The 27,650-nt window shown below is 34.7% G+C and overlaps 3 protein-coding genes and 1 pseudogene across 5 annotated transcripts; 1 reads left to right on the top strand and 3 right to left on the bottom strand.

The window, feature by feature from the left end:
- Positions 1-4,757: 4,757 nt before the first annotated feature.
- On the bottom strand, positions 4,758-6,802 carry LOC132642870 (protein DMP8-like; annotated as a pseudogene).
- A 2,565-nt stretch (positions 6,803-9,367) lies between these two features.
- LOC132639956 (beta-1,3-galactosyltransferase GALT1-like) lies at positions 9,368-18,816 on the top strand. The gene is made up of 10 exons (XM_060356330.1): positions 9,368-10,118; positions 10,926-11,146; positions 11,275-11,556; positions 11,777-11,905; positions 11,976-12,155; positions 12,318-12,425; positions 12,565-12,766; positions 16,994-17,151; positions 17,849-17,956; positions 18,096-18,816. The coding sequence occupies exons 1-10, from the start codon at positions 9,401-9,403 to the stop codon at positions 18,303-18,305; spliced, it is 2,316 nt and encodes a 771-aa protein (XP_060212313.1). The 5' UTR covers positions 9,368-9,400; the 3' UTR covers positions 18,306-18,816.
- Positions 13,731-17,166, bottom strand: LOC132642051 (protein REDOX 2-like). Of its 2 annotated transcripts, XM_060359305.1 has the most exons (4): positions 16,756-17,148; positions 15,963-16,212; positions 14,494-14,676; positions 13,731-14,139 (listed from the first exon to the last, which is right to left on the bottom strand). In XM_060359305.1, exons 1-4 carry the CDS (start codon positions 17,091-17,093, stop codon positions 13,915-13,917), a joined length of 996 nt encoding a protein of 331 aa, XP_060215288.1. In that variant the 5' UTR covers positions 17,094-17,148; the 3' UTR covers positions 13,731-13,914. The 2 variants fall into 2 exon arrangements, with proteins under 2 accessions (XP_060215288.1, XP_060215289.1); XM_060359306.1 differs by lacking the exon at positions 14,494-14,676 and having other exon boundaries at positions 16,756-17,166.
- A 446-nt stretch (positions 18,817-19,262) lies between the features above and the next one.
- On the bottom strand, positions 19,263-22,565 carry LOC132642053 (protein REDOX 2-like). 2 transcript variants are annotated; one of them, XM_060359307.1, is made up of 4 exons: positions 22,053-22,565; positions 21,204-21,455; positions 19,953-20,133; positions 19,263-19,671 (listed from the first exon to the last, which is right to left on the bottom strand). In XM_060359307.1, the coding sequence occupies exons 1-4, from the start codon at positions 22,388-22,390 to the stop codon at positions 19,447-19,449; spliced, it is 996 nt and encodes a 331-aa protein (XP_060215290.1). In that variant the 5' UTR covers positions 22,391-22,565; the 3' UTR covers positions 19,263-19,446. The 2 variants fall into 2 exon arrangements, with proteins under 2 accessions (XP_060215290.1, XP_060215291.1); XM_060359308.1 differs by lacking the exon at positions 19,953-20,133 and having other exon boundaries at positions 21,206-21,455; positions 22,053-22,563.
- Positions 22,566-27,650: the final 5,085 nt, after the last annotated feature.

The raw sequence follows: 27,650 nt of genomic DNA on the forward strand, positions 1-27,650 counted from the left end.
AAGTATGGAAAAAATGCTAAGTGTTGCAAAAAAAAAAAAAAAAAAAGTTGACCAAATTTTTTTTTAATTTCTTGGGTTCTATGAAGTAGTAAAATACTGCATTATAGAAAAAAAAAATCTTTAATGCAGTATTTTACTTCGTTAAAGGACTTAACTGCGCTGGTACTGTTAAGTCCTTTAACGCAGTAAAATACTACGTTAAAGGTACTTTTGTCACAATTTTTTTCTTGGGTATTTTGGTTCAACCCCATTTTTTAGGGGTATTTTGGTTCTGGACTCACTAGAGATCTAGCTAGTTACTATATGTGGTACCATCTTATACTCCTTAATTAATACTGGACCACTCTAATGTGTGATCCTCTTTTCCTTTCTGTTTCACTGTTTATGTGAAGTTCTTGTTTATTTTTTGCTGGTAAAACAAACTAAATAAGAAATCTAAATCTAAATTCGTTTATAAGCAATAAGATCTAAGTGTGTTAAGAGAAGAAATTTCATGTTTTTCATGGTTGTGTTTTTCATTTGCTAGAAAGTCGGCACGATGATTTGCCTCCCTCTAGACATGTCTAATGGTGGTCTTGTTTGCTTTCAGGACATACGTACAATCTTCAATAATGTGTCTAATCTGGCTTGACATCCATTTAAACAATTTGTTTACATTCCTACTTCATATGCCTTTCCGTTTGACCTGATCTTTATATGGTTGAAAAGGTATTTCAAAGGGCTATACTTTCATGTCGACGATTCTTATTGCTATGGCTTCAAAAATCACGATATGGATCTAATTGTTTGGGTTGCGACATTTGATATTTGCTTGATGTTTCATAGTTATATAGTAAATCTTAAAATAGGCTTCATCTTACCTTAATATTTCAATAATCATGATCACTTTCGTTAATCATCTTTAAAGATCCCAAAAAAAGCAAGCATCTCCAAATTGCATCTTGACACAACTAATATCAATTTTTATTTATAATACAGTTGTTTAATTATATTTTAATCTTGAATTGTTTGTTAATTTCTTTAATCGCTTTTACTTTCTTATACAATTTGTCTAAATAAATTTTTAAAAACACAATCAGATTTAAGAGTCTTTAAATCTTTACACCAAGCAAATAAGAAATTCTTCTTAGTAAAGAAAACATAATTCTGTTTTTTCAAGTGTCGAAATTTGGAGAAGAACGAGTGTTTTTTTAGGAGGATAAAGAAAATATAGTTGGTAATAGGTGCAAAAGTAAAAAGTTTTGTCTGCAATTATAACATCAATTTATCAGAAAGAAGAATCCAACTAATTGGGATGAAAGAATGCATCTTTTCACAAAAACGGCCCTTACATAAAATAAATTATTAATCCATAGATCTAAATGTTACATCCCGTATTTTCGTACGTCGGAAAGCGTGCGAGTTAGATGACACTAGTAACGAAAATGAGGTTATCCTCCCAAGCTTATGGGTGGTTGTAGTGATGGTACAGACGTGTTATAAATATTTGAAGTGTATTAAAAATAATTTCTATTTAAGTTAATTGAGATTAAGAAATTAATTATACGGATATTTGATTAAATATTGGAATAAAGTGAGACAGTACGAAATTAATAATGGTACTAATTATAATTAAGTGGATATGTATAAGTCAAGAACATAGTTTTTGTTAATGCACACGTATAAAGGAAAAATGAGTCATTACACTACACTTTAATATTCATCCTTACCAAACAAATTACACAGAATCCAAAACACAAATGTATGACACATTTTTGATAGCCAACGTCCAAGAACATAAAATGTGCACAAAGAATAAGCAATTTTAGTAGTTGATTTTTTTCCGGATATGGAAGCTGTTATATTCCATATTTTTTTTTTTACATTGGAGTATTTTTAAGCGAATCGGCATAGGTTAAGGACGGGATTATTTTGGGATATGAAATAGAGACTTTTAATTCTCAATTTTAATTAGTGCACGAGTATTTATAAGTTTCAATTAGTATGAGAATATTAATGGAGATTAGGGATTAATTAACTATAATTAGATTATTAAGTGGTAAATATTTAAGTGAGTTGGGAGGCAAATGAATTAACGTGAGAAATTTTAGGGGCCATGATTTCCAGATGTGGACCTAATATGGATTGGTTATGTTTTCAGATTTAGTGTACAAGATAAATGTTTGGCATGTGTATTATTTTATTCACATGGAAGGGACACAACATCATTTGAAATTGTCAAGGAAAGTTGCATGCGCATTAAAAGGTATAGTGGCCGTGTGGGCCCCACCCGATTTTCGTTTAACAAAAAAATATAATAAATAACTATTATAATAAAACAAAGTTGAAATAGTTAGTCCCCATGGGGGAAAGCACGTGAAGAGCAATTGGAACGCATATACATAGAGTTAAAGATGAGCATTCATTTTATATTCTTGCAAAGTTGGTTTTAAAGAAAGAAAAACAAATCACAAGTGGATGACACATAAGAGAAGCACGTGGAAGGCTCAAGGGCTGCATGTAAAAGTATGTTTTGATGAATAATTTAGTTCATCATAAGTCCACTTACTCTAAGCTAAGTATTAGAAAGAGAAACAAACAAAAAAAAAAAGCCAAGAGAGAGACTCTCGGCCATAGCTGGTCAGAATTGGAGCTCTCCAATTTGACTCAAAAAAAATATTTTTTCCAAAGTGTTCCAACCCTTAGGAAGGTGCATAGCAACGTGGAGTAGCCATTGGAGCAACAAGAACAATTATTAGTTCAGTTCACAAACTCTAGCTAAGCTAAGAAGCCAATTTGTTAAGATAAGGACTGCTCGTTTTTTTTTTTCATGTTTTAGTAAGGATTTAAACGTATGGTAGATGAGTAAATATAAATTGCATGTATGAAATTATGAATGTTGGTGTTGGAATGTTGTTGAAGCCATTGGGGCTGTTTTAAGGTGATTTGGATATGTTGTGCATGTGTAAATGTGAATTGCATGTATAAAATTGTGTGTTGATGTTGAAGCATTGTGGAAGCCGTAGGGGGCTGCTTGGTGTGGAATAATGAACTGATTTTATTTAGTAATTATGGTTATTGCTATCATAGATTGCATGGTAAAAAGAATGAAAAGAATTGGAAGGTTAAAAGTGTAGATTGTTGTTGGAGATGAATTAGTAAGTAGAAAATGTGTTGGAATGGTTTTGTTGCATATATAAGAATTTTGGATTGAATATGGAAGTTGATGGAATTGTTGAATATTGAATATATAGCTTGGAATACTTTTGGTTTATGTTTGAATGGTCTTATATTAGTATGTGAATATGAAATATTGATATTGGGTTGTAAGTGCAAAGTTGGATTTGGAATTGTCGCATTATTTGGAAAATAAGACTATTTACGCTAGAATGCGTTCCAAGTCGATTATTGATGTTGTATATATTGTTGTTGGTGTGGTGGTTGTTGTTTTAGCCGAGTTTTAACCTCGGGGATGATATATATATAGGGGAGATGCTGCCCAAATTTTTATAGACAAGAATTGGTTAAGGTTGAAATTTTAAGTCTTATGAATAGTAAATTGGTAAATGTGACCATTTGTAGGTTTTGGACGAAACGGAATTTGAGTCTTGGCAAGCGTAAAGGCCAAGAAAGGTATGTAAAGCTATCCCGATTCTTCTCTTGGCATGTCCTAGATGTACTAGGATTGGAATTACGCTTCGGGGAATATTCTGTCCATCGGAATCCGCGATTGAAATTGTCGCATTTTTGTTCAATAGGATTGAACTCCTTAAGTATCCTTTGTTGGAAAATTATGCAAATTTCCCCAAATTGCCTAGAAAGTTATGGAATGCCCTAGGATCTTTGTAGGTGACTTCATAAGCCTAAAAATACGTAATTTGAGCCCACCGCTTCATTTATTCCGAGGTGGGCCCACTATTTCCGATTTTACCCTTTTTGTATTTTGGACTGGTCTTCGAGCAGCTTTTAAAGAAAACGTTTTAACTACTCCTCTAACTATTAATTATAAATTATTTTAAATATTCTGTTAAGTTTTATAAGTTGTTTTGAAACTTGGAAATGATTTCAGCAAGATTATGCATCCGTAATCCATTATGACATCCGAAATATGCTTACTATAGTTCTGTCCAGTTTTATCATTTCGATTTGTTATTCCATATGCTTCATTGAGTCTCTGGAGATAGATGGTATTTTTATTGCATTTAGTTTCTCACTACTCTGTTCGTGGATGCCTCAATGTTTCCCACACTGAGCCCGGGCCAGGATATGTTCTCAAGCGTCTTCCACTGCATTGTTCGCCGTGCCTCGATGTGAGGGGGCAGGTATATATGTACATGGGTTGTGGAGTATGTTGTGCCATGTACACTATTCTGATATGATATGATCTGATATGACCATTTGATATGTTATGCTATGTTACGGGGTCATTCCCCTTTTCCGATCCTTATGTGTTGTGGCACCAGCGTCGGGGGGTGGCCACGTTCTGTCTGCCGAGTCCCTTGGCAGGGGCCGGGTGTGATATGGCATATGTTTCTGTACACACTCTTCATGTTTTGAAAATGTGCATTTGATACTTTGTATATCACACTCACTTTTCTGTACGTGCTGTTTCGGTTATGATTTTGTTCCGTAATGGGACCAGGTATGACATACGTTTTCTGCAAATACTACTTATGCTTTATGATCAACATTTTTGCTAATTTGGATATTCCGTTCATTTTTTGTATCTTCTGCTTCGATTATGACTTTGTTTACTACGTTCCGTGCTTTACATACTCAGTACATATTTCGTACTGACCCCCTTTCTTCGGGGGCTGCGTTTTCATGCCGCGCAGGTACTAACGACAGATTTGCTGACCCGCCTGTTTAGGACATCTATTCTGCTATTCTGGAGCGCTCTTTTGTCCAGAGCCTATACCTTGGTACAGTCTGCTGCTGTTGTATATATATGTATGCTATTCAGGGGTATGACGGGGCCCTGTCCCGTCATATGATTCTGTTATGTTCTGTAGAGGTCTGTAGACATACATGTGGGTTCTGTATATGTTTTGGGTTGTTATGATCTGTGATGGCCTTATCGGCTTCCACGTACAAAATCTGTTCATCTGTGATATTTAATAGCACCAACTAACTTCCATCTTGATGTTTTCTGCTAATATGCTGGTTTGGGGTATTGGGTACGTTTGGGTGTCCAGCACGGACACTAGTCGCGGCCTACGGGGTTGGGTCGTGACACTAAACATCTTCCACTGTTATCAATTGACCAAAAATACAGAGAAACTGCTTATATTACAATATACAACACATATACTTGGAAAATAGGACACACACACACACAAAAAAAAAAAAAAAAAACTACAAAACATAATCCCCAAAAGAATAACAATACTCAAAAATTGCTAGCAGACATACATCCAACACCATATCTAGTAGTAGGAAAAACAAGAAAAAGTCCACTGCAAATAACTCCCACCATTAATGGGAAACTCCTCATGATTTCATCTAGTTCTTTTGCATGTCCAGGGAATAAACAAAGTGTCACTCTATGATCTGAAAATGCAATCGCCACAAATACCAAAACAGACATCATTGCATGCACGAAATCTGTGAATCCCACAATGTACCTATTTGAAAAAGGGGGGAAAAAGAGAGTAACAAATAGATTAAATTAGACACAATAAGCGAAAGATTTTGAGGCGTAAATCAACTCACTACATGAACAAAAATTATTTGTGACGCTAGAGAATGCGTCACAAATTCAAACGTCACAAAAAACAATTGTGACTGAAGAATAACATCATCAAAAATTTCGTCCATATGCATAAAGTTTTGCCATAAAAGTTCAAATTTTGTGAAGGGAACTCTTTCATCAAAAATATTTCATCAGAACCATAAAAATGTCTCAATTTTTGTGAAGGAAAATCTTCCGTCACAATCATAAGACTGTCACAATATTTTGAATTAAAATCTTTAGTCAGAAATATTCCGTCACAGATCAGTGTTTTTTTTTTCTTTTCTTCTAGATGGCCAATGGAGGTTTATGTCTCATAAACTAAAACACAAACATATTCACAAATATTGGCGGTTCGCTTGAGTTGCTCAACCGCCCCTTAGCCTGGTGCTCATGACGTGCTACGGAACCTCCACCGTGCCGGGGGAGGGGGACCAAGCAGGGCACTCTCTCCCTATACTTCGAACCAAGACTCTTCTTCAGACTTAGGTTCTCTAGCTTCTATTCTCGGGGTACGTAGATCCACAAAAGCTTCCCAAAAGATCTGATCCAACAGAAATCCCGCATTGAGCGTAGCATATATGCAGCTACGGCTAGCCGATCATATCATTCCAACAAAACTAACACAAACATTACCTTTCATCTTTTGGCACTTCCACACCAAGTCCAGTCTTGAAAACTTTCAACCCTCTAGGAGTGACAAATCCATAGTAAACTTTCCCGTCCGGACCGCGAAAACTATCGGTGAAATGGAAGAAGAAGCATGACAAAGTGCAAATACCAAGAAGTGTCAAAATCATCATTGTGGTGATTGGAGAACACTCCCCTTTGCCAAAAACTGATGGAAGGAGCATTTCGAAAGTTAAAAGAGTTCCTGTTGGGAGAAAATTCACAAGCAGAAGTTTTTGAGAGTGTTTTTTGAACCCCATTTGCCATTGCTCTTCTTTTCTTGCCACCAATTGGTGGTTGAGGCAATTCTGGGATTGGAACATCTTGTGGCAAATTAGTATTGTACATAGAAGAAGTAGTATTAACGACACGTTGTGATGCACTGTAGATTTTGATCCCAATTGGTCCCTCACTTTGCTCCATTTTTTTGAGAACATTGGGATCAAAAGATATGTAGGCTTTGAATATTGAAAAAAATGAAGAACAAGAATCAAATTTGAAATTTATTGAAAAAGATCACCAAACGTTCGGAGTATTGGATTGTTGGTTTTTATTATGTGCTTGGTTGATTTATTTATACATGATTTTGGTTACGTAGAGGCACTTCAAATTTTTGATTTTTTTTTTTTAACTGTTAGTAACTAACTTCTTGGCAACCATTGCCACCCGATGGGAAATCTATCTATTATTAAAACTGCGGGCTACTTTCATGGCGGAAGTTGGAAACATGAAAAACGTGAATTCAAATTCAACGAGTAGTAGATGTGGATACATACAAACGGTTATGCAGTACTATAAGAAAACTAAAATATTTTTCTTTCTCTGCGTTGAATTCATAATCAGTTTTTTATTTTGTTAATAAGTTACACAATGCATTGTATGATTTCTCAATAAATTTTCTGCTTCTGAAGAGGCTTCATACCTGATTGGTTTTATCATGTTTTTGCAGAGATAGAAGTCTTTGGATGTTAGCGGCAAGGTTTGCACTAGATTGATTTTTTGTCTTGTCTTCTCTCTTTTGCATTTATTTTTAATGTTGAACTGAAGGATGAAAACTGTGTAACATGCCTTTTCATTAGTTTGTTGCGCATGGAAAAATTTCTGAGATAGACTTTTGAAAATATATAGTTACTTCATTGCATATGCGCCCTATTATGTTTATTTAGTGGTGTTCTCTTTCTATCGCATGTATCATATATTGTATAAGGATTTTACTATTTCTTAATCCTTTCCCTCACTTATTTATGACAGTAAAACATAAAGTATCTACCTATAACTATAAATTTTGTTTCAGGTATAATCAGTCTTTTGGCAGATATTTGTAAGGAGATCAAATTTTATTTGTCTATCTTGCAATTCCTTCCCAACTGGATGTTTTAATAAATCTCAAGGTAGGTACTTATTAAACGTTAATTACAAAAAATATTGTCGTGATTTCATTGGTATTAATCGCAGGTTCTATACCTGATAAATGTCTAAAAGAGAATTACCTGGGGTTTTGCTAGAAGTTTTACACAACTATAAGTGAGGCTTCTACACATATTCATCCGAGGTTTTGCTTCTTGCTTTGTTATTGAATGTTGTTTTTTCTTTTCTTTCTTAGCGTGGTGTTTTTTTTTTAATAAGTTTATGTTCAATTTTCTTCTTATGTTTTTAATCAGGAAATCTAAAAGACAAAACGACTTCTTGTTGGGTTCATCCCATAATTTGAGGAAGGAAACGTCTCCCTCATTTTAAGGAAGAAAACATTTCCCTTGTTTTGAGGAAGAAAACATATTCCTTGTTTTAAGGAAGAAAACATCTTCCTTGTATTTGGCAAATTGTCAAGTGCTTGCTTGAGTCACAAATGACATCAATAGGTTCATTTCATCCCTATAAATAGGGAAGCCTTCTATCATTGGTAGACACACTAAAATCTCAGACAATACATCTGAGTGAGAGCAAAGTGAGGTATTCCATAGACTGTAAGAAACTAGTCTGTGAAGGAAAAATAGAGTGTGAGTGATATTGTAGTGAGGTGGGAAAAATCAAAAGAGTGCTTTTCTTTTGAGGGTGTAGTGGTCTTAGGAGTATTTGTACTCGTTACTACACGGTGTAAAATTCCTTGCTATAGTGATATCAGCTGCTCCTCTTGATCGTGGTTTTTTCCCCTTATTCAGAAGGGTTTCCACGTAAAAATCTTGGTGTCATTATTGCTGCATTTTATTCTTGATGATTTAACCATAAGTTAGTGTTCCGTGTTTATCACTAATACCGGGAATATTATTCTTGCGGTTTATTTTTATTTTCCCAACAAGTGGTATCAGAGCCAAGGTTCTGTCTGAGTATGGTCTGTGGTTGCAGCATAGTCTGAACTTCCACATCAGAAAAGAATTACCTTGGTGCTCCTGCATCAGCTGCCACGTCACCGGTCAGTTTTGTAGTTTTGAAAAATTGCAGTTTGGTCCCTCAATTTTTTTGAAAATTATTCAGAAGGTGAAAAATGACCATTGACGAGTCAACTTCATCTTCTGGAGGTATGATTATGCTCACGGCTACCAACTACACGCTGTGGAAACCTCGGATGGAAGATTTCCTCAGTTGTAAAGACCTTTTTGATCCAATAGAGCTGAAGGGTATTAATCCTGACCCGCCCAAGTCAATAGAGTGGAAGAAAATTAATAGAAAAACTATTGGTCAAATCCGACAATGGATTAACCATAGTGTCTTCCACCACGTTGCACAAGAAATCGACGCTTATGCCCTTTGGAAGAAGTTGGAAGACATGTACCAGGCCAAGACAGCTCGGAACAAGGCCCTTCTGATGAGACGCCTTGTCAATATGAAGCTCAAAAGTGGAACTTCTGTTGCCGAACATACCAGTGAGTTCCAGAGTCTGGTAAATCAATTATCTTGTGTAGAAATGCCATTTGGAGACGAAATGCAATCTCTACTACTTCGTAGTTCCCTTCCTGATAGTTGGGAAACACTAGTTGTTACTCTAAGAAATGGTACTGTGGTATTTTAATTACATCCCTGTTGATGTTTTTGGTTTTGGGATATTGTGTGATGAGGAAACCTGTCAAGGAAAGTTATGTTACAAGTTCTTTCTACTTCAATATGACAAATCCTCTTGAATGGATAAATGCTATGGCTCCTCCGGCAGCTCACCATCCAGAAACTATTACTCAAGTAATATCTGCTGAAATTGTTGTCTCTGATCTTTTTATTGAGAGGAACCTGTCAGCTCAGGAGCAACAATCTCTGTCTACATGGTATCAATTGAAAAGGTTAACTACTCGTAATCTAGTCTTACCTAATGCTATAGAGGCAGTTAAGGAAGCCAGTGTTGCATGGAACAACCTCATGAGTGCAGTAGAGAGGAAAAAATTCGATGCAAATGATAGTTCAATTAAGGCAGGGAAACAGAAACAATGTCCTCATTTTCTTAGCAAAACCAATGCTACAGAACTTGATGCGGGCGGCTTTAAGTTACGGCTTCCTTGTGGTCTGACTCAGGGTTCTTCCATCACAATAATTGGCATTCCAAATGGTCTTCTTGGGAATTTTCGGGTGGATTTGACTGGTGAGCCACTACCAGGTGAACCAGAGCCTCCTGTTATTCTGCACTACAATGTTAGGCTCCATGGTGATAAAATAACTGAGGATCCCATAATTGTACAAAACACCTGGACAATTGCACATGACTGGGGTGAAGAGGAGCGCTGTCCGTTACCCTCAAATGAAAAGTGCAAGAAAGGTAATAGTTCCCCCCCCCCCCCCCCCCCCCCCCCTTCCTTCAGTAAGGAAGTTCATTCCTTAAAGTAGAAGTTCAAGCTTTGAAGCTTATTTCCCAGCACTTTTTTCAACTATTTCAACCGACTTGCAACTCTTTGTGCTTTAGAAGGATGCTGCATCCTCCTGTGTGCTCAATTAACTGCAATCATATTGGGCATGCCATAATTGGAAATAAAATTATTATCCTTGAAGTCGATGTCAGCTGTTGAGGTCTAGATCCTGCAAATGTTTGGGAATTTTATTTGTGTGCTCATATTATACTAAACATTCTGAAGATAGTCTGTACTCTTTAAATGCTTATAGGATTTCCTATTTTCATTCCTTATAAAAAAAGATTTCCTAATTTCATTTTTTCAGTATGCCCGCCTAGTATGTTCTTTCATCGTCTCTTTCCTGTTGATATTGATAATAAACTTTTGTCTCCTTTTAACCTACTTATTAATTTATTTCTCCATTGCTACATAAGCCATAGGAGATATGCTGCAAATCCTTTCTCCAATTTGTTAAAATCTGATTGGTCTTTTTCCTGGAGAGTCGAAATAATTTCTAAAATTGCATTTTATCCTTTGCCCCTCTGTTTTCTACCAAGAAAGATAACAGGTTTATATGACTGGTACATTTTAAGGTTTCATCACAATATTCTCTGGTTGATGTCTTGATGATGTTTCTGTTTGCCTCCTTTTATTATCTTTTTCAGCTTCATTGATGTCCTCACTTGTTCACCCTGTGCTCATTGCATTATTACTAACATTATTTACCTTTTTGTCAGTGGATGAATTAGACCAATGCAATGAGATGGTAGGTAATGTCATGGCTACCCGGCATGTCACTGCAACAAATAAATCTAGCTTTGTTCAGGATGGGGCTAAATCAAGAAAATACTTTCCTTTCAAGCAAGGATATCTCTCGGTTGCCACTCTGAGAGTAGGCTCTGAAGGAATTCATATGACAGTAGATGGAAGACACATAACATCTTTTGCTTTCCGTGAAGTAATCTTTTCCCCCATTTTTCCTTTTCTCCTCTTTGTTCCTCAGAATTTTATGATGGTTATTTCTGCATCATCATAATTGTTCTGTTTCACTGGAATCTCCATTAATTTGGATGTATATCTTATCAGACTTTGGAACCATGGCTCATAAGTGAAGTGAGGATATCGGGAGACATAAAATTAATTTCTGTTGTCGCAAGTGGTTTACCAACATCAGAGGATTCAGAGCATATAAATGACTTGGAAGCCTTAAAAGCAGCTCCTCTTCCTCCACGAAAAAGACTAGATCTCTTTATTGGTGTATTTTCTACCGCAAATAATTTCAAACGTAGAATGGCTGTCCGTAGAACGTGGATGCAATATGATGCGGTGCGGTCTGGACAAGTTGCAGTGCGGTTTTTTGTTGGCTTGGTGAGTGATTCTTTTCTTTGTACTCCATAATGTGAAATTACCATTGGTTTGAAGATAATGTAGTGTTCAATGGCGATGCCTATTTGATCCCTAATTACCGGATGGTTGGGCTTGGGTTGCAAGTGCCATAGTTCCATGTTCTGCTGTTCATTAGAAGTCACATTAGATTTCAATAAGTGAAACTTCAATTGACAAGATATTCTTTGTTATGCATCTGTAGCATAAAAACCAAATGGTGAATGGAGAGCTCTGGAATGAGGCTAGGACATATGGAGACATCCAGCTGATGCCTTTTGTTGATTACTACAGTCTTATCACTTGGAAGACCGTTGCCATCTGTGTTTTTGGGGTAAAATCCTGTCTCTTCCTAACTCATGGAGTATCTTGTGCTCCCCTTGTTGACATCGTCTATTGGACAGACAGAGGTCGTTTCTGCAAAGTTTGTCATGAAGACAGATGATGATGCATTTGTTCGGGTGGATGAAATCTTATCTTCTATGGAGAGGATTAACGTGGCTCGTGGATTGCTATATGGTCTTATTAATGCAGATTCCCATCCTCATAGGAGTCAGGACAGCAAGTGGTTTATCAGTCCAGAGGTGAACATATTCATCATTTATCTCATCTTTCATAGCCAATTTCACCCTTACTCTATTGCAGTGGTCAGCAATGGGGAAAGGGCATCTGTAATAGCAACAACTGCAATTCTCACTAATTTGATCATGAAATGAAACTCAATCTTATTGTTTGTTGATGTATAGGAATGGCCTGAAGAAACTTACCCTCCTTGGGCACATGGACCGGGTTATGTTGTCTCCAGCGATATAGCAAGAACAATCAGCTCGAAACAGAGAAAAGGTCGCCTAAAGGTAAAGTGAACCATTCTTTCTCGATATATCCAACTGTCATTTAAGCGAGTGAAGTTTACATATGAAAATATATCAATCAGCCACTCAGGTCCTGTATCTCCCAGTTAATTCTAAATGCTACAAGTTCCTTGAAATGCAGATGTTTAAGCTGGAAGATGTTGCTATGGGCATCTGGATTTCAGAAATGAAGAAAAAAGGGCTGGAAGTGAAGTATGAAAAGGAAGAGAGGATTTTTAATGAAGGTTGCCGTGATGGTTATGTTATTGCACATTACCAAGGCCCTAGAGAGATGCTCTGTCTTTGGCAAAAGATTGAAGAGAAAAAACGAGCTTTATGTTGTGGCGATTAACACAAAGTAGTTTTCGTTTGAGTTCTGAAGGCTCAGAAGTGTCTATAACTAAGATTTGACAAACTTCCTGCTGACTTTTTCTAGTAGCTGACCAAGGACACGTACTTGAGGTGGAATATTAAATAGGTCGGGAAGAAGAGGCCAAGGTCATGCTTATACCACATTGTTGTATCAGGCGGTAGAGTAGTTACTAGCATATTGATATAAGTAGGTGATTAGGTTAGCTTGTTAAATATACCACTAGATATTGATTAGTGAAGATGTTGGGGAAGGGATCTGTATTATAAAGAGAGCCAAGTGGAGGGGCATTTATGTTGTATAGAGCATGGGCACACTATGTACGGTGATTATTTTGTATGTAAATCACACGATCTCTTGTACCCATTTCTTGAGTGATGGAGAGGATTGATGTATACTACAGTATATTTTTATGTTGGAGTTCTTGTCTGCATTACATCCTGTAGCAACTGCAATCCTTAAGTGAACATGAGAATTGCTGCTAATTCCAATATATCCGACTCTTTTGGATTGTTCATCCATCTTATGATCTTTAGTAACAAGTGATAGAATGTGGTTTATGCTACTGATTGATACAGACAAAAGAGTAGAATATGTTTGTGTTTATGATAAATAGCGTGACATTGCTCAAGATATCTCTAATTTGCCCAAGAAAGTAGTAACCAGATAAAGGAGAAAGTAAGACAAATCTTTGTTTCTTTCACAAACATTAGCTGAAAAAAATTAGATTCACCAAGTATTTTTAACATGAAACACGAAGGAACAAATCACAAAAGTAAAGTCATGCCCCTATTCGATAAGCTTTCAGAGAATGTAGCCTATTCAAGCAAAATCCAATCCTAAGCTTGACTGCACAATAGCAAATGATGAAAGCGGTGAAAATAATTATAAATCATACCTATTCATGCATTGTTCATTCACTTTTAGTAACGGTTCAATTTTGTACATTTTAATTGCTACCAAATCAAACCAATTATTCAATTTAATTATAGTTGCATTACAAACCATACCAAATGAGAAATCATGTCGACTTATTAAGTTGAAAAATCATGAGTTGATTTTTCTTGAACACCTACATAAACAATGAAAAAAATTGCAAAACGGAATGAGTAGCAGTAACATTTATAGTTCGCCATCCCAGAATTCCTCTATTGATTTGTATGGTCCGTCTGGATGAACAAAAACCTCAGCTTTGAATCCCCTGCATTGAGGAATTTCTTGTATCCGCGCGATTTCTTCATTGCTTAGTTCCCAATCCAAAATTTGAAGGTTCTCTTTCATCCTATCCTTGTTAAAACTCTTCACTAATACACTAACTCCTTGCTCATATACCCACCTCAATGCAACCTATAAATATGGATAAGATCAATGATATAATGTGATGTAAATATCGAGTGATAATTTTTTGAGACAAGGGTCAAAAAACACCTCAACCTACTGGAACTATCAGGTGTGAGAGTTTCCTACCTAAAATATCGCCAATTAATTAGCAAAACACACCTCAACTATCAATTTTTCACTTTTCCTACTTGATGGTTGAGGCAGGAAAAGTGAACAATTGATAGTTGAGCTGTGTTTTGCTAACTAGTTGGTGATAGTTTAGGTACTAAACTCTCACACCTGATTGTTCAGGTAGAAAATTAAAAAATAAAGTGATACTTGAAGTGTATTTTTGACCCTTAAATTTTCATTTTTAAATACCTGTGCAATGCTCTTTTGTTTATGAATAGCAATGTCTTTTAGAACAGGGCTTTGCATTACAGCATGATTGCCCCGGACAGGTATCCCATTAGCTCCAAGTGGAGACCATGCACTTACAAGTATTTCCTTTTCCCTGCAAAACTCTAACATCTTTTCTTGCCTCCATGCAACATGCATTTCCACCTGTCATTAATTAATCATTTCTCTAATCTTTGTCATTTTTTGACTGATGTTAATTTATACTGAAAATACACTTCAAAATGATTGAAAACGTTTCATGAAGCATAAATAAAGTCATTACAAGTAAACTTAATTCATACGACTTTGTTTTTTCATTTCTTGGTTCGAACGTAGTGACGTTGAGTTATTTAATTTCTTGATTCGACAAGTGTTAATTTGAAACCTACTAAAAATAGTATTCTTTCCGTCCTAAAAAGATTGTCCTCTTTTGATTTGGCATAAAGTTTAAAAAATAAAGGAAGAATTTTGAAATGTGTGGTCCAAAATAAGCGTTAGATATTTGTGTGGCAGCAAATCATCTCATAAAGTTAAATTGTTTCTAAATATAGAAAGGTGACAATTTTTTTGGGACAGACTAAAAAGAAAAGGAAAACGATCTTTTTGGAACAGAGGGAGTAGCTGACATGTTAAGTACAGTACACCGTGGTGAAGAAAATGTACAATAACTATTTATGTGCCTCATTTCCAAATAAGTTGGAGTCGATTGTCTGATTCTCACTTACTATACTTTCTTATCTCAATTCAACTCATGTCATTATCATACCAAAAAAAAATTAAAAGTGAAATTAAGTTTAATATAAGAAATATCACTAATAATAATCATATTGTAATTGTTATAAAAATCTATGATATGGTCAAAATTCTCCTAAAAATATTACGTTCACAATGAGCGTATTAACATGACTAAAACTTAAAAATACACTTCAAACTAATTGAACGTTTCATGAAGTACAATGAAAATTTGAGCTTTAACAGGTCATTTGAATTTGGTCCCCGATCTATGGTGTTTGTGCTCATATGATTACCCCATTCATTGAATTTTACAACTTTTATTATATCACCTCTTCGGTTCAATTTATGTAACGGTGTTTAATTGGAAATCAAATTTAAAAAAAAAATGAAAGATTTTTTAAATTTATAGTTTAAACAAGTCAGTGTGGCAATAAATCTTTAGTTACCCATTCATTGAATTTTCAGAACCCTTTATATGTATACTCTCGTCTTCTCAATTTATGGAGGGCTGTTTGACTCAATACGGAGTTTAAGAAAGAAAATAGATACTTTTGAAATTTGTGGTCTAAAACAAGTTATAAACATTTATGTGGCCGCAAATCATCTCACTAAAGATAAATGAGAAATTTAAAGTTAAAATATTTTAAATAAAGAAAGCATGATTTTGTCGGCAACATATTAAATCAGAAAATATATCACATAAATTGGAACAGTACCTGATTAACTGCAGGAGGAATGGTGGCATGGTGCAGTAGTTGAGAGAGTTTTGTGCAGCTGAAGTTGCATACACCAATAGACTTTGCCAAACCTAATTTGTAACATTCTTCCATGGCTTCCCATGTTCCTTTCATGTCAAATGGAAGTACATCCTTTACTACCATATTTATCTCTTCTTCACTGTCATTCTTCTTCATCCTCGCTGGCCAATGTATTAGGTACAAGTCCATGTAATCCATCCCTAGCTCCCTACAAAGATTTTTTGATATTCATGATTGGTAACCAAAAAAAAAGATTGAAATACAAAGTTGACAAAACATGTGAAGTATAATTATTTCATGTATGTATCAAGTTTTACCAACAACAAGAAGAATTGTACTTCAACTGCCAAGATATTACGATCACTGATATTATATGAAGCCTCACTTTCATGTCATGTCTAAGTCCAATATTATTAAGAAATAAATAACAATAATATCGATACTCCGTCCGTTTTAATTTATGTGGTATAGTTTAACTGTATACGAAGTTTAATAAAGAAATGAATACTTTTGAAACACCTGGTCTTAAACATGTCATAACATTTGCGTGACTATAAGGCTTCTGAAATTTATGATCTTAAACATGCCATAACTAGTGGGACTAAAAAGGCCTAAATAGGAAATATTGCCAAATTATTAAGAGAATCAATTCAGATCATAAATTGACCAGTATTAATTAACACAAGATGTTGATCTATTACAGTAATCTTTTTCTATCTGAACATAGGACCGACAATATGAGCAAACTTACGCGAGAGTATTTTTTAGGGCAGGAAGAACAAGGTCGGGGTGTGTGTCCGTGCACCATAATTTGGATGTAATGAACACTTCTTCACGGCTCCTAATGAGTCCATGCTGTAGCGCTTCTGCCACTGCTCCGCCAAGAGCTTCCTCGGAGCCATAGGCTGCGGCGGCGTCAAAGTGTCGATAACCGGCTTTAATAGCATCAACAAAAATGGAGATTAATTGATCCTTTGGTGGTAAGGTAGGTTCTGCTGGTGCTGTTCCCATGCCTATAAGAGGCATTTCATCACCAGAATTCAGCACAAATCTTGGGACTATTAACATTTGCTTCATATCCGTTGTCATGACTAATATGACTAAGTACAAATTGGAATTTATAGAATGTGACAATTTTGAGATGCATGTAGATTTTAAATGTACAAGCCATATGCATATTGGCCTTATCTTGTTGAAGTGATAGATTTGATGTGTAGTCAAGGATGTACAACTTCAACGTTCCCTCCTTTCAACCATTTGTTCAAACATGCAATGTATATATACTTGGTTTTCCTGCAAAGTCAAAAATAGGGGCAGGCATTATTAGAACAGCTGCTAGCTGCTACTGACAATGTCACGTGGACTACTTTGGACCAACCACGACTTAATGATCGATATTGCAAAGACGGATTGCTAGAGATGAGTCCAGAACCAAAATATTCTCAAAAAATTATGATAAAAATATTTTTAATGCAGTATTTTACTGTATTAAAAGACTTAGTCGTACAGTGCGGTTAAATCCTTTAACGCAGTAAAATACTGCGTTAAAGAATATTTTTTTCTTTTCTATTACGCTCTATATTAATGCGTTATAGAACCCAATATTAAAGAAAAAAAATTGGTCAACTTTTTATTTTTACAATAATTAATATTTTTTTCATACTTTGACCAATGGTATCGTGCGTCAAGACTCCGAAACGTCAATATTATATATAGAATCTGATATTTTTTTCGGCGTATAATAATATAGGCACGATACATCAAGATACGTAATAGCAACAACTACAATTCTCACTAATTTGATCATGAAATGAAACTCAATCTTATTGTTTGTTGATGTATAGGAATGGCCTGAAGAAACTTACCCTCCTTGGGCACATGGACCGGGTTATGTTGTCTCCAGCGATATAGCAAGAACAATCAGCTCGAAACAGAGAAAAGGTCGCCTAAAGGTAAAGTGAACCATTCTCTCTCGATATATCCAACTGTCATTTAAGCGAGTGAAGTTTACATATGAATATATATCAATCAGCCACTCAGGTCCTGTATCTCCGAGTTAATTCTAAATGCTACAAGTTCCTTGAAATGCAGATGTTTAAGCTGGAAGATGTTGCTATGGGCATCTGGATTTCAGAAATGAAGAAAAAAGGGCTGGAAGTGAAGTATGAAAAGGAAGAGAGGATTTTTAATGAAGGTTGCCGTGATGGTTATGTTATTGCACATTACCAAGGCCCTAGAGAGATGCTCTGTCTTTGGCAAAAGATTGAAGAGAAAAAACGAGCTTTATGTTGTGGCGATTAACACAAAGTAGTTTTCGTTTGAGTTCTGAAGGCTCAGAAGTGTCTATAACTAAGATTTGACAAACTTCCTGCTGACTTTTTCTAGTAGCTGACCAAGGACACGTACTTGAGGTGGAATATTAAATAGGTCGGGAAGAAGAGGCCAAGGTCATGCTTATACCACATTGTTGTACCAGGCGGTAGAGTAGTTACTAGCATATTGATATAAGTAGGTGATTAGGTTAGCTTGTTAAATATACCACTAGATATTGATTAGTGAAGATGTTGGGGAAGGGATCTGTATTACAAAGAGAGCCAAGTGGAGGGGCATTTATGTTGTATAGAGCATGGGCACACTATGTACGGTGATTATTTTGTATGTAAATCACACGATCTCTTGTACCCATTTCTTGAGTGATGGAGAGGATTGATGTATACTACAGTATATTTTTATGTTGGAGTTCTTGTCTGCATTACATCCTGTAGCAACTGCAATCCTTAAGTGAACATGAGAATTGCTGCTAATTCCAATATATCCGACTCTTTTGGATTGTTCATCCATCTTATGATCTTTAGTAACAAGTGATAGAATGTGGTTTATGCTACTGATTGATACAGACAAAAGAGTAGAATATGTTTGTGTTTATGATAACCAGCGTGACATTGCTCAAGATATCTCTAATTTGCCCAAGAAAGTAGTAACCAGATAAAGGAGAAAGTAAGACAAATCTTTGTTTCTTTCACAAACATTAGCTGAAAAAAAATTAGATTGACCAAGTATTTTTAACATGAAACACGAAGGAACAAATCACAAAAGTAAAGTCATGCCCCTATTCGATAAGCTTTCAGAGAATGTAGCCTATTCAAGCAAAATCCAATCCTAAGCTTGACTGCACAATAGCAAATGATGAAAGCGGTGAAAATAATTATAAATCATACCTATTCATGCATTGTTCATTCACTTTTAGTAACGGTTCAATTTTGTACATTTTAATTGCTACCAAATCAAACCAATTATTCAATTTAATTATAGTTGCATTACAAACCATACCAAATGAGAAATCATGTCGACTTATTAAGTTGAAAAATCATGAGTTGATTTTTCTTGAACACCTACATAAACAATGAAAAAAATTGCAAAACGGAATGAGTAGCAGTAACATTTATAGTTCGCCGTCCCAGAATTCCTCTATTGCTTTGTATGGTCCGTCTGGATGAACAAAAACCTCAGCTTTGAATCCCCTGCATTGAGGAATTTCTTGTATCCGCACGATTTCTTCATTGCTTAGTTCCCAATCCAAAATTTGAAGGTTCTCTTTCATCCTATCCTTGTTAAAACTCTTCACTAATACACTAACTCCTTGCTCATATACCCACCTCAATGCAACCTATAAATATGGATAATATCAATGATATAATTTGATGTAAATATCGAGTGATAATTATTTGAGATAAGGGTCAAAAAACACCTCAACCTTCTTGAAATATCAGGTGTGAGAGTTTTCTACCTAAACTATCGCCAACTAATTAGCAAAACACACCTCAACTATTGATGATATTTTAGGTACGAAACTCTCACACCTGAATGTTCAGTTAGAAAATTAAAAAATAAAGTGATATTTGAAGTGTGTTTTTGACCCTTAATTTTTTATTTTTATTTTTTAAATACCTGTGCAATGCTCTTTTGTTTATGAATAGCAATGTCTTTTAGAACAGGGTTTTGCATTACAGCATGATTGCCCCATAAAGCTATCCCATTAGCTCCAAGTGGAGACCATGCACTTATATGTATTCCCTTTTCCTTGCAAAACTCTAACATCTTTTCTTGCCTCCATGCAGCATGCATTTCCACTTGTCATTAATTAATCATTTCTCTAATCTTTGTAATTCTTTCACTGATGATAATTTATACTGAAAATACACTTCAAAAAGATTGAAAACGTTTCACGAAGCATAAATAAAGTCATTACAAGTAAACTTAGTTCATACGACTTTGTTTTTTTCATTTCTTGGTTCGAACGGTTAGTTGCATTGAGTTATTTAATTTCTTGATTCGACAAGTGTTAATTTGAAACCTACTAAAAATAGTATCTGACATGTTAAGTACAGTACACCGTGGTGAAGAAAATGTATAATAACTATTTATGTGCCTCATTTCCAAATAAGTTGGAGTCGATTGTATGATTCTCACTAACTATACTTTCTTATCTCAATTCAACTCATGTCATTATCATACCAAGAAAATTAAAAGTGAAATTAAGTTTAATGTAAATAAGAAATATCACTAATAATAATCATATTGTAATTGTTATAAAAATCTATGATATAGTCAAAATACTCCTAAAAATAATAGGAGTCATCAGCGTATTAACATGACTAAAACTTAAAAATACACTTCAAAATAATTGAACGTTTCATGAAGTACAATGAGAATTTGAGCTTTAACAGGTCATTTGAATTTGGTCCCCGATCTATGGTGTTTGTGCTCATCTGATTACCCCATTCATTGAATTTTTAAAACTTTTATTACATCACCTCTTCGGTTCAATTTATGTAACGGTGTTTGATTGGATACGAAATTTAAAAAACATGGAAGATTTTTTAAATTTATGGTTTAAACAAGTCAGTATGGCAATAAATCTTTAGTGATCCCATTCATTGAATTTTCAGAACCCTGTTATATGTATACTCCCGTCTTCTCAATTTATGGAGGGCTGTTTGACTGAATACAAAGTTGAAGAAAGAAAACAGATACTTTTGAAATTTGTGGTCTAAAACAAGTTATAAACATTTGTGTGGCCGCAAATCATCTCACTAAAGATAAATGAGAAATTTAAAGTTAAAATATTTTGAATAAAGGAAGCATGATTTTGTCGGCAACATATTAAATCAGAAAATATATCACATAAATTGAAACAGTACCTGATTAACTGCAGGAGGAATGGTGGCATGGTGCAGTAGTTGAGAGAGTTTTGTGCAGCTGAAGTTGCATATACCAATAGACTTTGCCAAACCTAATTTGTAACATTCTTCCATGGCTTCCCATGTTCCTTTCATGTCAAATGGAAGTACATCCTTTACTACCATCTTTATCTCTTCTTCACTGTCATTCTTCTTCATCCTCGCTGGCCAATGTATTAGGTACAAGTCCAAGTAATCCATCCCTAGCTTCCTACAAAGATTTTTTGATATTCATGATTGGTAACCAAAAAAAAAAAGATTGAAATATAAAGTTGACAAAACATGTGAAGTATAATTATTTCATGTATGTATCAAGTTTTACCAACAACAAGAAGAATTGTACTTCAACTGCCAAGATATTACGATCACTGAAATTATATGAAGCCTCACTTTCATGTCATGTCTAAGTCCAATATTATTAAGAAATAAAAAACAATAATATCGATACTCCGTCCGTTTTAATTTATGTGGTATAGTTTAACTGTATACGAAGTTTAATAAAGAAATGAATACTTTTGAAACTCCTGATCTTAAACATGTCATAGCATTTGCGTGACTATAAGGCTTCTGAAATTTGTGGTCTTAAACATGCCATAACTAGTGAGACTAAAAAGGCCTAAATAGGAAATATTGCCAAATAAATTGACATAGAAAGAGTAAATAATAAGTTCTCTAGCACTCTGATCTTTTGTATTAAGAGAATCGATTCACATCATTAATTTACCGGTATTAATTTACACAAGATGTTGATATATTATAGTAATCTTTTTCGATCTGAACATAGGACCGACAATATGAGCAAACTTACGCGAGAGTATTTTTTAGGGCAGGAAGAACAAGGTCGGGGTGTGTGTCCGTGCACCATAATTTGGATGTAATGAACACTTCTTCACGGCTCTTAATGAGTCCGTGCTGTAGCGCTTCTGCCACTGCTCCGCCAAGAGCTTCCTCGGAGCCATAGATCGCGGCGGTGTCAAAGTGTCGATAACCGGTTTCAATAGCATCAACAAAAATGGAGATTAATTGATCCTTTGGTGGTAAGGTAAGTTCTGTTGGTGCTGTTCCCATGCCTATAAGAGGCATTTCATGGCCAGAATTCAGCACAAATCTTGGGACTGTTAACATTTGCTTCATATCCGTTGTCATGACTAATATGACTAGGTACAAATTGGAATGATACAGAGAAGATTATAGAATGTGACAATTTTGAGATGCATGTAGATTTTAAATGTACAAGCCATATGCATATTGGCCTTATCTTGTTGAAGTGATAGATTTGATGTGTGGTGGAGGTTGTACAATGTCAACGTTCCCTCCTTTCAACCATTTGTTCAAACATGCAATGTATATATACTTGGTTTTCCTGCAAAGTCAAAAATAGGGGCAGGTATTATTAGAACAGCCGCTAGCTGCTACTGACAATGACTTAATGATCGATATTGCAAAGAGGGATTGCTAAAGATGAGTCGAGAATCAAAATACCGCTAAAAAAGTGAGGTTGAACCAAAATATTCCTAAAAAATTATGATAAAAATATCTTTAATTCAGTATTTTACTGCATTAAAGGACTTAATCGTAACAGCGCGATTAAGTCCTTTAACGCAGTAAAATACTGCGTTAAAGAATGTTTTTTTCTTTTCTATAACGTAGTATATTAATGCGTTATAGAACCCAATATCAAAAAAAAAAAAAATTGGTCAACTTTTTTTTTTTTTTTTGCAACACTTAGTGTTTTTTTTCATACTTTGACTAATGATGTCGTGCGTCAAGACTTCGAAACGTCAATATTTTATATAGAATCTGATATTTTTTTCTGCGTACAATAATGTAGGCACAATACATCAAGGATACGTAAACGTTCGGTTCGTCATTTTAGGGGTTGAAAAGGTGCCCGAAGTAAGTTTTGTTTTAAAACTTTAGGTTTAAGTGTTTTATTTTGTAAGGTTATTTTAGTCAACTTTATATGTTGAGAGAATTAGTCAGCTTTATTTTCGAAAATTGAAACCACAAAAGTTAAATTGACATTCACAGCTACATTGTCCCAAATTTTTACGTTGAAATCTATTGCGTATCATCAAATTATAAGTAAAAAAACTAAAAACTTCACGCCAATTTGGGAAAAAATTGAAATTGAATAGAATAACAGGTGTTTTTTTAAAAATAGGCTCGACCAAACCCCCTTGCGGCAGTTTGTCCGCATAGATCTCGAAAAAATACGCATAATCAAATCGCGTAAAACGGACATCCGAGCGTAAAGTTATGACCATCTAAAGTTTGACCACTTTACAACTAGCTTTTCTCTCTATATTTTTTAAATTCGTTTTTATCTAATTGAATTAGATTTATATTCAAAATAAAGTTATGTCTTGACTAAAAAATAACACGCTTAAATCAAAACTTTAAAAATTAAAACACTTAAACCTAAAGTTTCCAAACAAAACTTACTTCGAGTACCTTTTCAACCCCTAAAACGACGATCTGAACGTTTACGTATCCTTGATGTATTGAGTGTTGACACCCAATTTTGTCTCGCCTTTCCTCCAAAATATCGATTTACGCTTCTGGCATTCTTGGGCAAACTTTAAAAAATAATTATTTATACTTTGCTACAATTATTAGCTTTTGTTAATACCGGAGTTTCTTTATTCTATTGCAGTCACTAGCCGTTATTATTTTGTCACTTATCCTTATTATTATTATTATTATTATTATTATTATTATTATTATTATTATTATTATTATTATTATTATTATTATTATTATTACTACTCTTACTATTAGCATTATTTATCACACGGTTATTACGACGTCATATAATTCTATTTGTTTAGCTGAGCACTAATAATTACGTAATTTTATATTAAATAATATTTTGGCACCCGTTAATATATAATTAATTAAAACGGGTCTTTTATATAAATTTAGAAGTCCATAATCAATCCCAAATCACTTGGGTTAAAACCTGTTTTATATGAGATCAGCCCACATTTTTTTACTCAATTACCAGCCCATTCGTTATAATACCCAGCCCAAAAGAAAACAAATTGACCAGCCCATACCCACAACCCGGCCAGCCCCGGACCCGACCCGAGTCCTTAAACATTAATGAAACACTAGGGTTTCCTATCTCTCTCAGGACCGCCGCAGCCCCCTCTTCTCCTCTCCATTTCGGGCAAGTCTGAAATATCTCCTCTACTTGGTATAGATTAGCTAAATCTGGTTTGAATTAGGGAACAAGTCTGTCCTTTTCTATTTATATGGAAATGAGTTCTGTTGTTAAGATATGGTGTTCTGTTTCCTGATAAGAGGCTGGTATCATTTGGCTGTGCTAATTCAGTACTATAATCTCTAGAATATGCTTTGAAGGTTTTTAAAGGACTTTAAAGTCAGTTCTAATAACTGGGAAATTTGTCCATATTGTTATGTGTTTAGTTATGAGGTTTGTTATGCTTAGTATTGTAGCATGGCATGAACTGTGTATACTAAGGATATACCAAATATGCTAAGTATATACAAAAGCTCTGTATACCCGCGGTATATACGAACTCGTATATTCAGCATATATGTGGTATATCTCGGTTACAATTAGAATACTCCTATCCCTGTCAAGTTTAGTCGTATCACGTCGTGTTTTGTTCTCCTGTTATTGATTTAGTTGGTCCTATAATCTATGATATTGGACTTCATGTTCCCTTGCTTGACTGGTTTGTCTTATTTTCTTGAAAAAGCATGTCTGTTTTTTTTTTTTAAAAAAAAAAAACTGCTTCTGTGGCAGCAAGCCTAATTTTAGTTTCCTTGTCTCGTGGAACCTCAGTTTTATGTGAGGTTCGTATGTGATGCATCTATTTGGCTGTTTGTCTTGTCCTGTATGATTTGAATTATCCCAAATAGGAATATAAGAGGCTGGGCTGCTGCACTTGTTTAAATTCTTCTCTCACTGTTTGCTTAGAAGTCGTTAACATATTCACCAAAAAGCAGTCCGCTGCTTCAACTAAGTTACTAAGTAGTGAATGGACTGTTGCAATGTTCACTAAAAGCATGTTGTGTTCGATTTCTTTATGACCCTTACATAGCAAGTATATTGTGTTTGATTGAGTTGTGTATATATATAGGTATACGGCTAGTATATTTTAGTTAATACATTTATGGGGAGATTAGTGGGTCATTATGGATTAAGCCCGAACCCTCCCCGGTGTTAGCCATGCCTGGGATTCGTGAAATCCCTTGGAACTTGTGCAACATCGGGAAGACGGGGGCAAAAGCTTTCCGATATTAACCTCCTAAGTATCTGTATGAATGTATATATACGAAATATACTCAAATATACATATTATTTACATACTCTACTGGTCTGTTTTATTTACATTATATACGTTTAACCTTATTTATTGATCACGTACTAATCCTTTTCTTTCGTTTTATGTATGATTATCGCATCGAGTCCGAGAGACTCGTTCTTCTCCCGCATTCGGAGTTGGGCTAAAAGCCCAACATGACTCCTCTCTCCGTCCAACCCTCTGTCCGTAGCAAAAATAAAAAACGTAAAATTCTGGGCCAAGGCCCAATAGACAGGAGCAGATCGCAGCAGCCCAAAAAAAATGACTGGGCCAAAGCCCAACAACAGCCTGGTCATAGCAGCCCTAAAAATGGGCAGAGCCCATTTAATTTTATTTCAGCCTCTATTTTGTTTTATGTGTTGCACCCTATTTTTACCAAGACAAAATAAAGTACAACTTAGGGGGCTCTAAAAGTATTAATTATGTACAGAGTCGCTACCTAATTATTTATGGTGAATTAGGACACCTAAAGTTCATTAAAGTTAGTTTTTAAAGTTGATTTTATTTTAAAGTCTACGAAACCAAAAGATCTAGGTAAGGGTTTAATTAGTCTAAAGGGAAGGTATTAGGCATCCTTTAGAATTCACAAATGTGGTTCTCGGCTGGACCAATTTTAATTATACGAGGGATTGTGTAAAAGGCTTGATTATTATTTACAAAAATATTAATAGAATTTAGACTAAAGAATATCTAATATGAATGTTCATGTAGTAAAAGGTGTAAGTATTTACATATGTATAAAATGCATATTACATGATTATTTACAAGTGAACAAAGTGCACAATTACACTTACTAACAATTTTAGCTTTACATGAATATATCATAAAGGTATTTACTTGACAATGAACGAATATGACCGAACATAATGATTTTTGTTTTTAGAAGCTATAACGAGTTTAAGGGATGTTCACAAATATTCGAGAAATTATTTCAAAAAGATGATTTAAGTTAACCAAAAAATGTCAAGAATATTAACAGATAAAGCACAACATTGTGAATGATGTGATATAAATAAAGAATAGAAGTAAAGTTTAGCTTTGAAATGAAGTAATAACTGCCTAATATTAATTTGTCTAAAATACATAAAATTTTAAATCACATAAGTAGATCATAAATAAATACTACCAACCTGCACCCTAAAAAGTAAAGTTTCATTATATTTTATGCTTTGTATAATTTAAGGATGTAAAAAAAATATATATAAATAAGAATTTGAGAAGCTATTTGAACTTCTTTTGAGTGTCATCTTCGAGAAGTAACTCCGGATACCTGCATGAGACTTAGTAAAAATGTTAATAAGAGAATAAATCACTATCGGATGAATTAAAGAAATAATGAATAAGCTTAAAATAAAAACCCGTCTTTGTACATGAAAGGCCTTGGAAATCGACGAAAATTTCTTCATCGGCCAGATCTAGTAAATGGTGTTTCCCAGTGAAGCTTATCCGACAGTGCCAAAATGAGAAGAGAAATATAATCTATGTATATGTTGAGGTAGTATATACAATTCTATGTTTACATATTTAAATGTTTGTAACTGTGTATGTACAAAAGAAATGTGTTTGTTTGAAGAAAAGAAGAGAATGAAAATGATTAAGGTGAGGGAATAACTCTGCAACAAGTGAAAAGAGATAGTTAGAGTTAGGAAAGGAATGGGGGTCAGCTGAATGTGGAGAAAAATGAGGAAGTGGTAAGATAAAATAAAGAAAGAAAAAGAGGTGGAATGGAAAGGTGAAAATTGAAAGAGTAAGAGAGATGAAAAAAAAAGAAAAAGGGGAATTGAAAGATTTGCATGTGTATAGATCGTGAGATTGAAAATCAAAGAGAGACAAAGTAAAAAAAAAAAAAAAAAAAGAAAAAACGAGTGAGGGCCACGGAAAAAAGGGGGAAGAAACAAATCTGGAAAAATGAGGGGGGAAAGAATGAGAGAAAAGTCAAAAAGGGTAGGAAAAAAAGTAAAAGATGTAGAAAATGAAGAAGAGAGTAAGGAAGTGTAAATTTGGGTGTAGAAAAATAAGGATTGTGTCGTTGAAAAATAAGGGAGAAGGAGTAAATTTTTGGGATCACG

The sequence above is a fragment of the Lycium barbarum genome, chromosome 5 (genome assembly GCF_019175385.1).
Source record: "Lycium barbarum isolate Lr01 chromosome 5, ASM1917538v2, whole genome shotgun sequence".
NCBI lineage: Eukaryota > Viridiplantae > Streptophyta > Magnoliopsida > Solanales > Solanaceae > Lycium > Lycium barbarum.

Coding starts and splice junctions, on each gene's coding strand:
- LOC132639956 (XM_060356330.1), top strand. CDS start 9,401: ATGTTTTTGGTTTTGGGATATTGTGTGATGAGGAAACCTGTCAAGGAA. Junction 12,426..12,564: donor AGAGAAAAGGTCGCCTAAAG/GTAAAGTGAACC, acceptor CTTGAAATGCAG/ATGTTTAAGCTGGAAGATGT. Junction 17,152..17,848: donor GTGACAATTTTGAGATGCAT/GTAGATTTTAAA, acceptor GTTGATGTATAG/GAATGGCCTGAAGAAACTTA.
- LOC132642051 (XM_060359305.1), bottom strand. CDS start 17,093: ATGACAACGGATATGAAGCAAATGTTAATAGTCCCAAGATTTGTGCTG. Junction 14,677..15,962: donor TTCCTCCTGCAGTTAATCAG/GTACTGTTCCAA, acceptor AATTAATGACAG/GTGGAAATGCATGTTGCATG. Junction 14,140..14,493: donor AACAAAAGAGCATTGCACAG/GTATTTAAAAAT, acceptor CCATATTTATAG/GTTGCATTGAGGTGGGTATA.
- LOC132642053 (XM_060359307.1), bottom strand. CDS start 22,390: ATGACAACGGATATGAAGCAAATGTTAACAGTCCCAAGATTTGTGCTG. Junction 21,456..22,052: donor GCCCTAAAAAATACTCTCGC/GTAAGTTTGCTC, acceptor AAATCTTTGTAG/GAAGCTAGGGATGGATTACT. Junction 20,134..21,203: donor CCTCCTGCAGTTAATCAGGT/ACTGTTTCAATT, acceptor TTAATGACAAGT/GGAAATGCATGCTGCATGGA.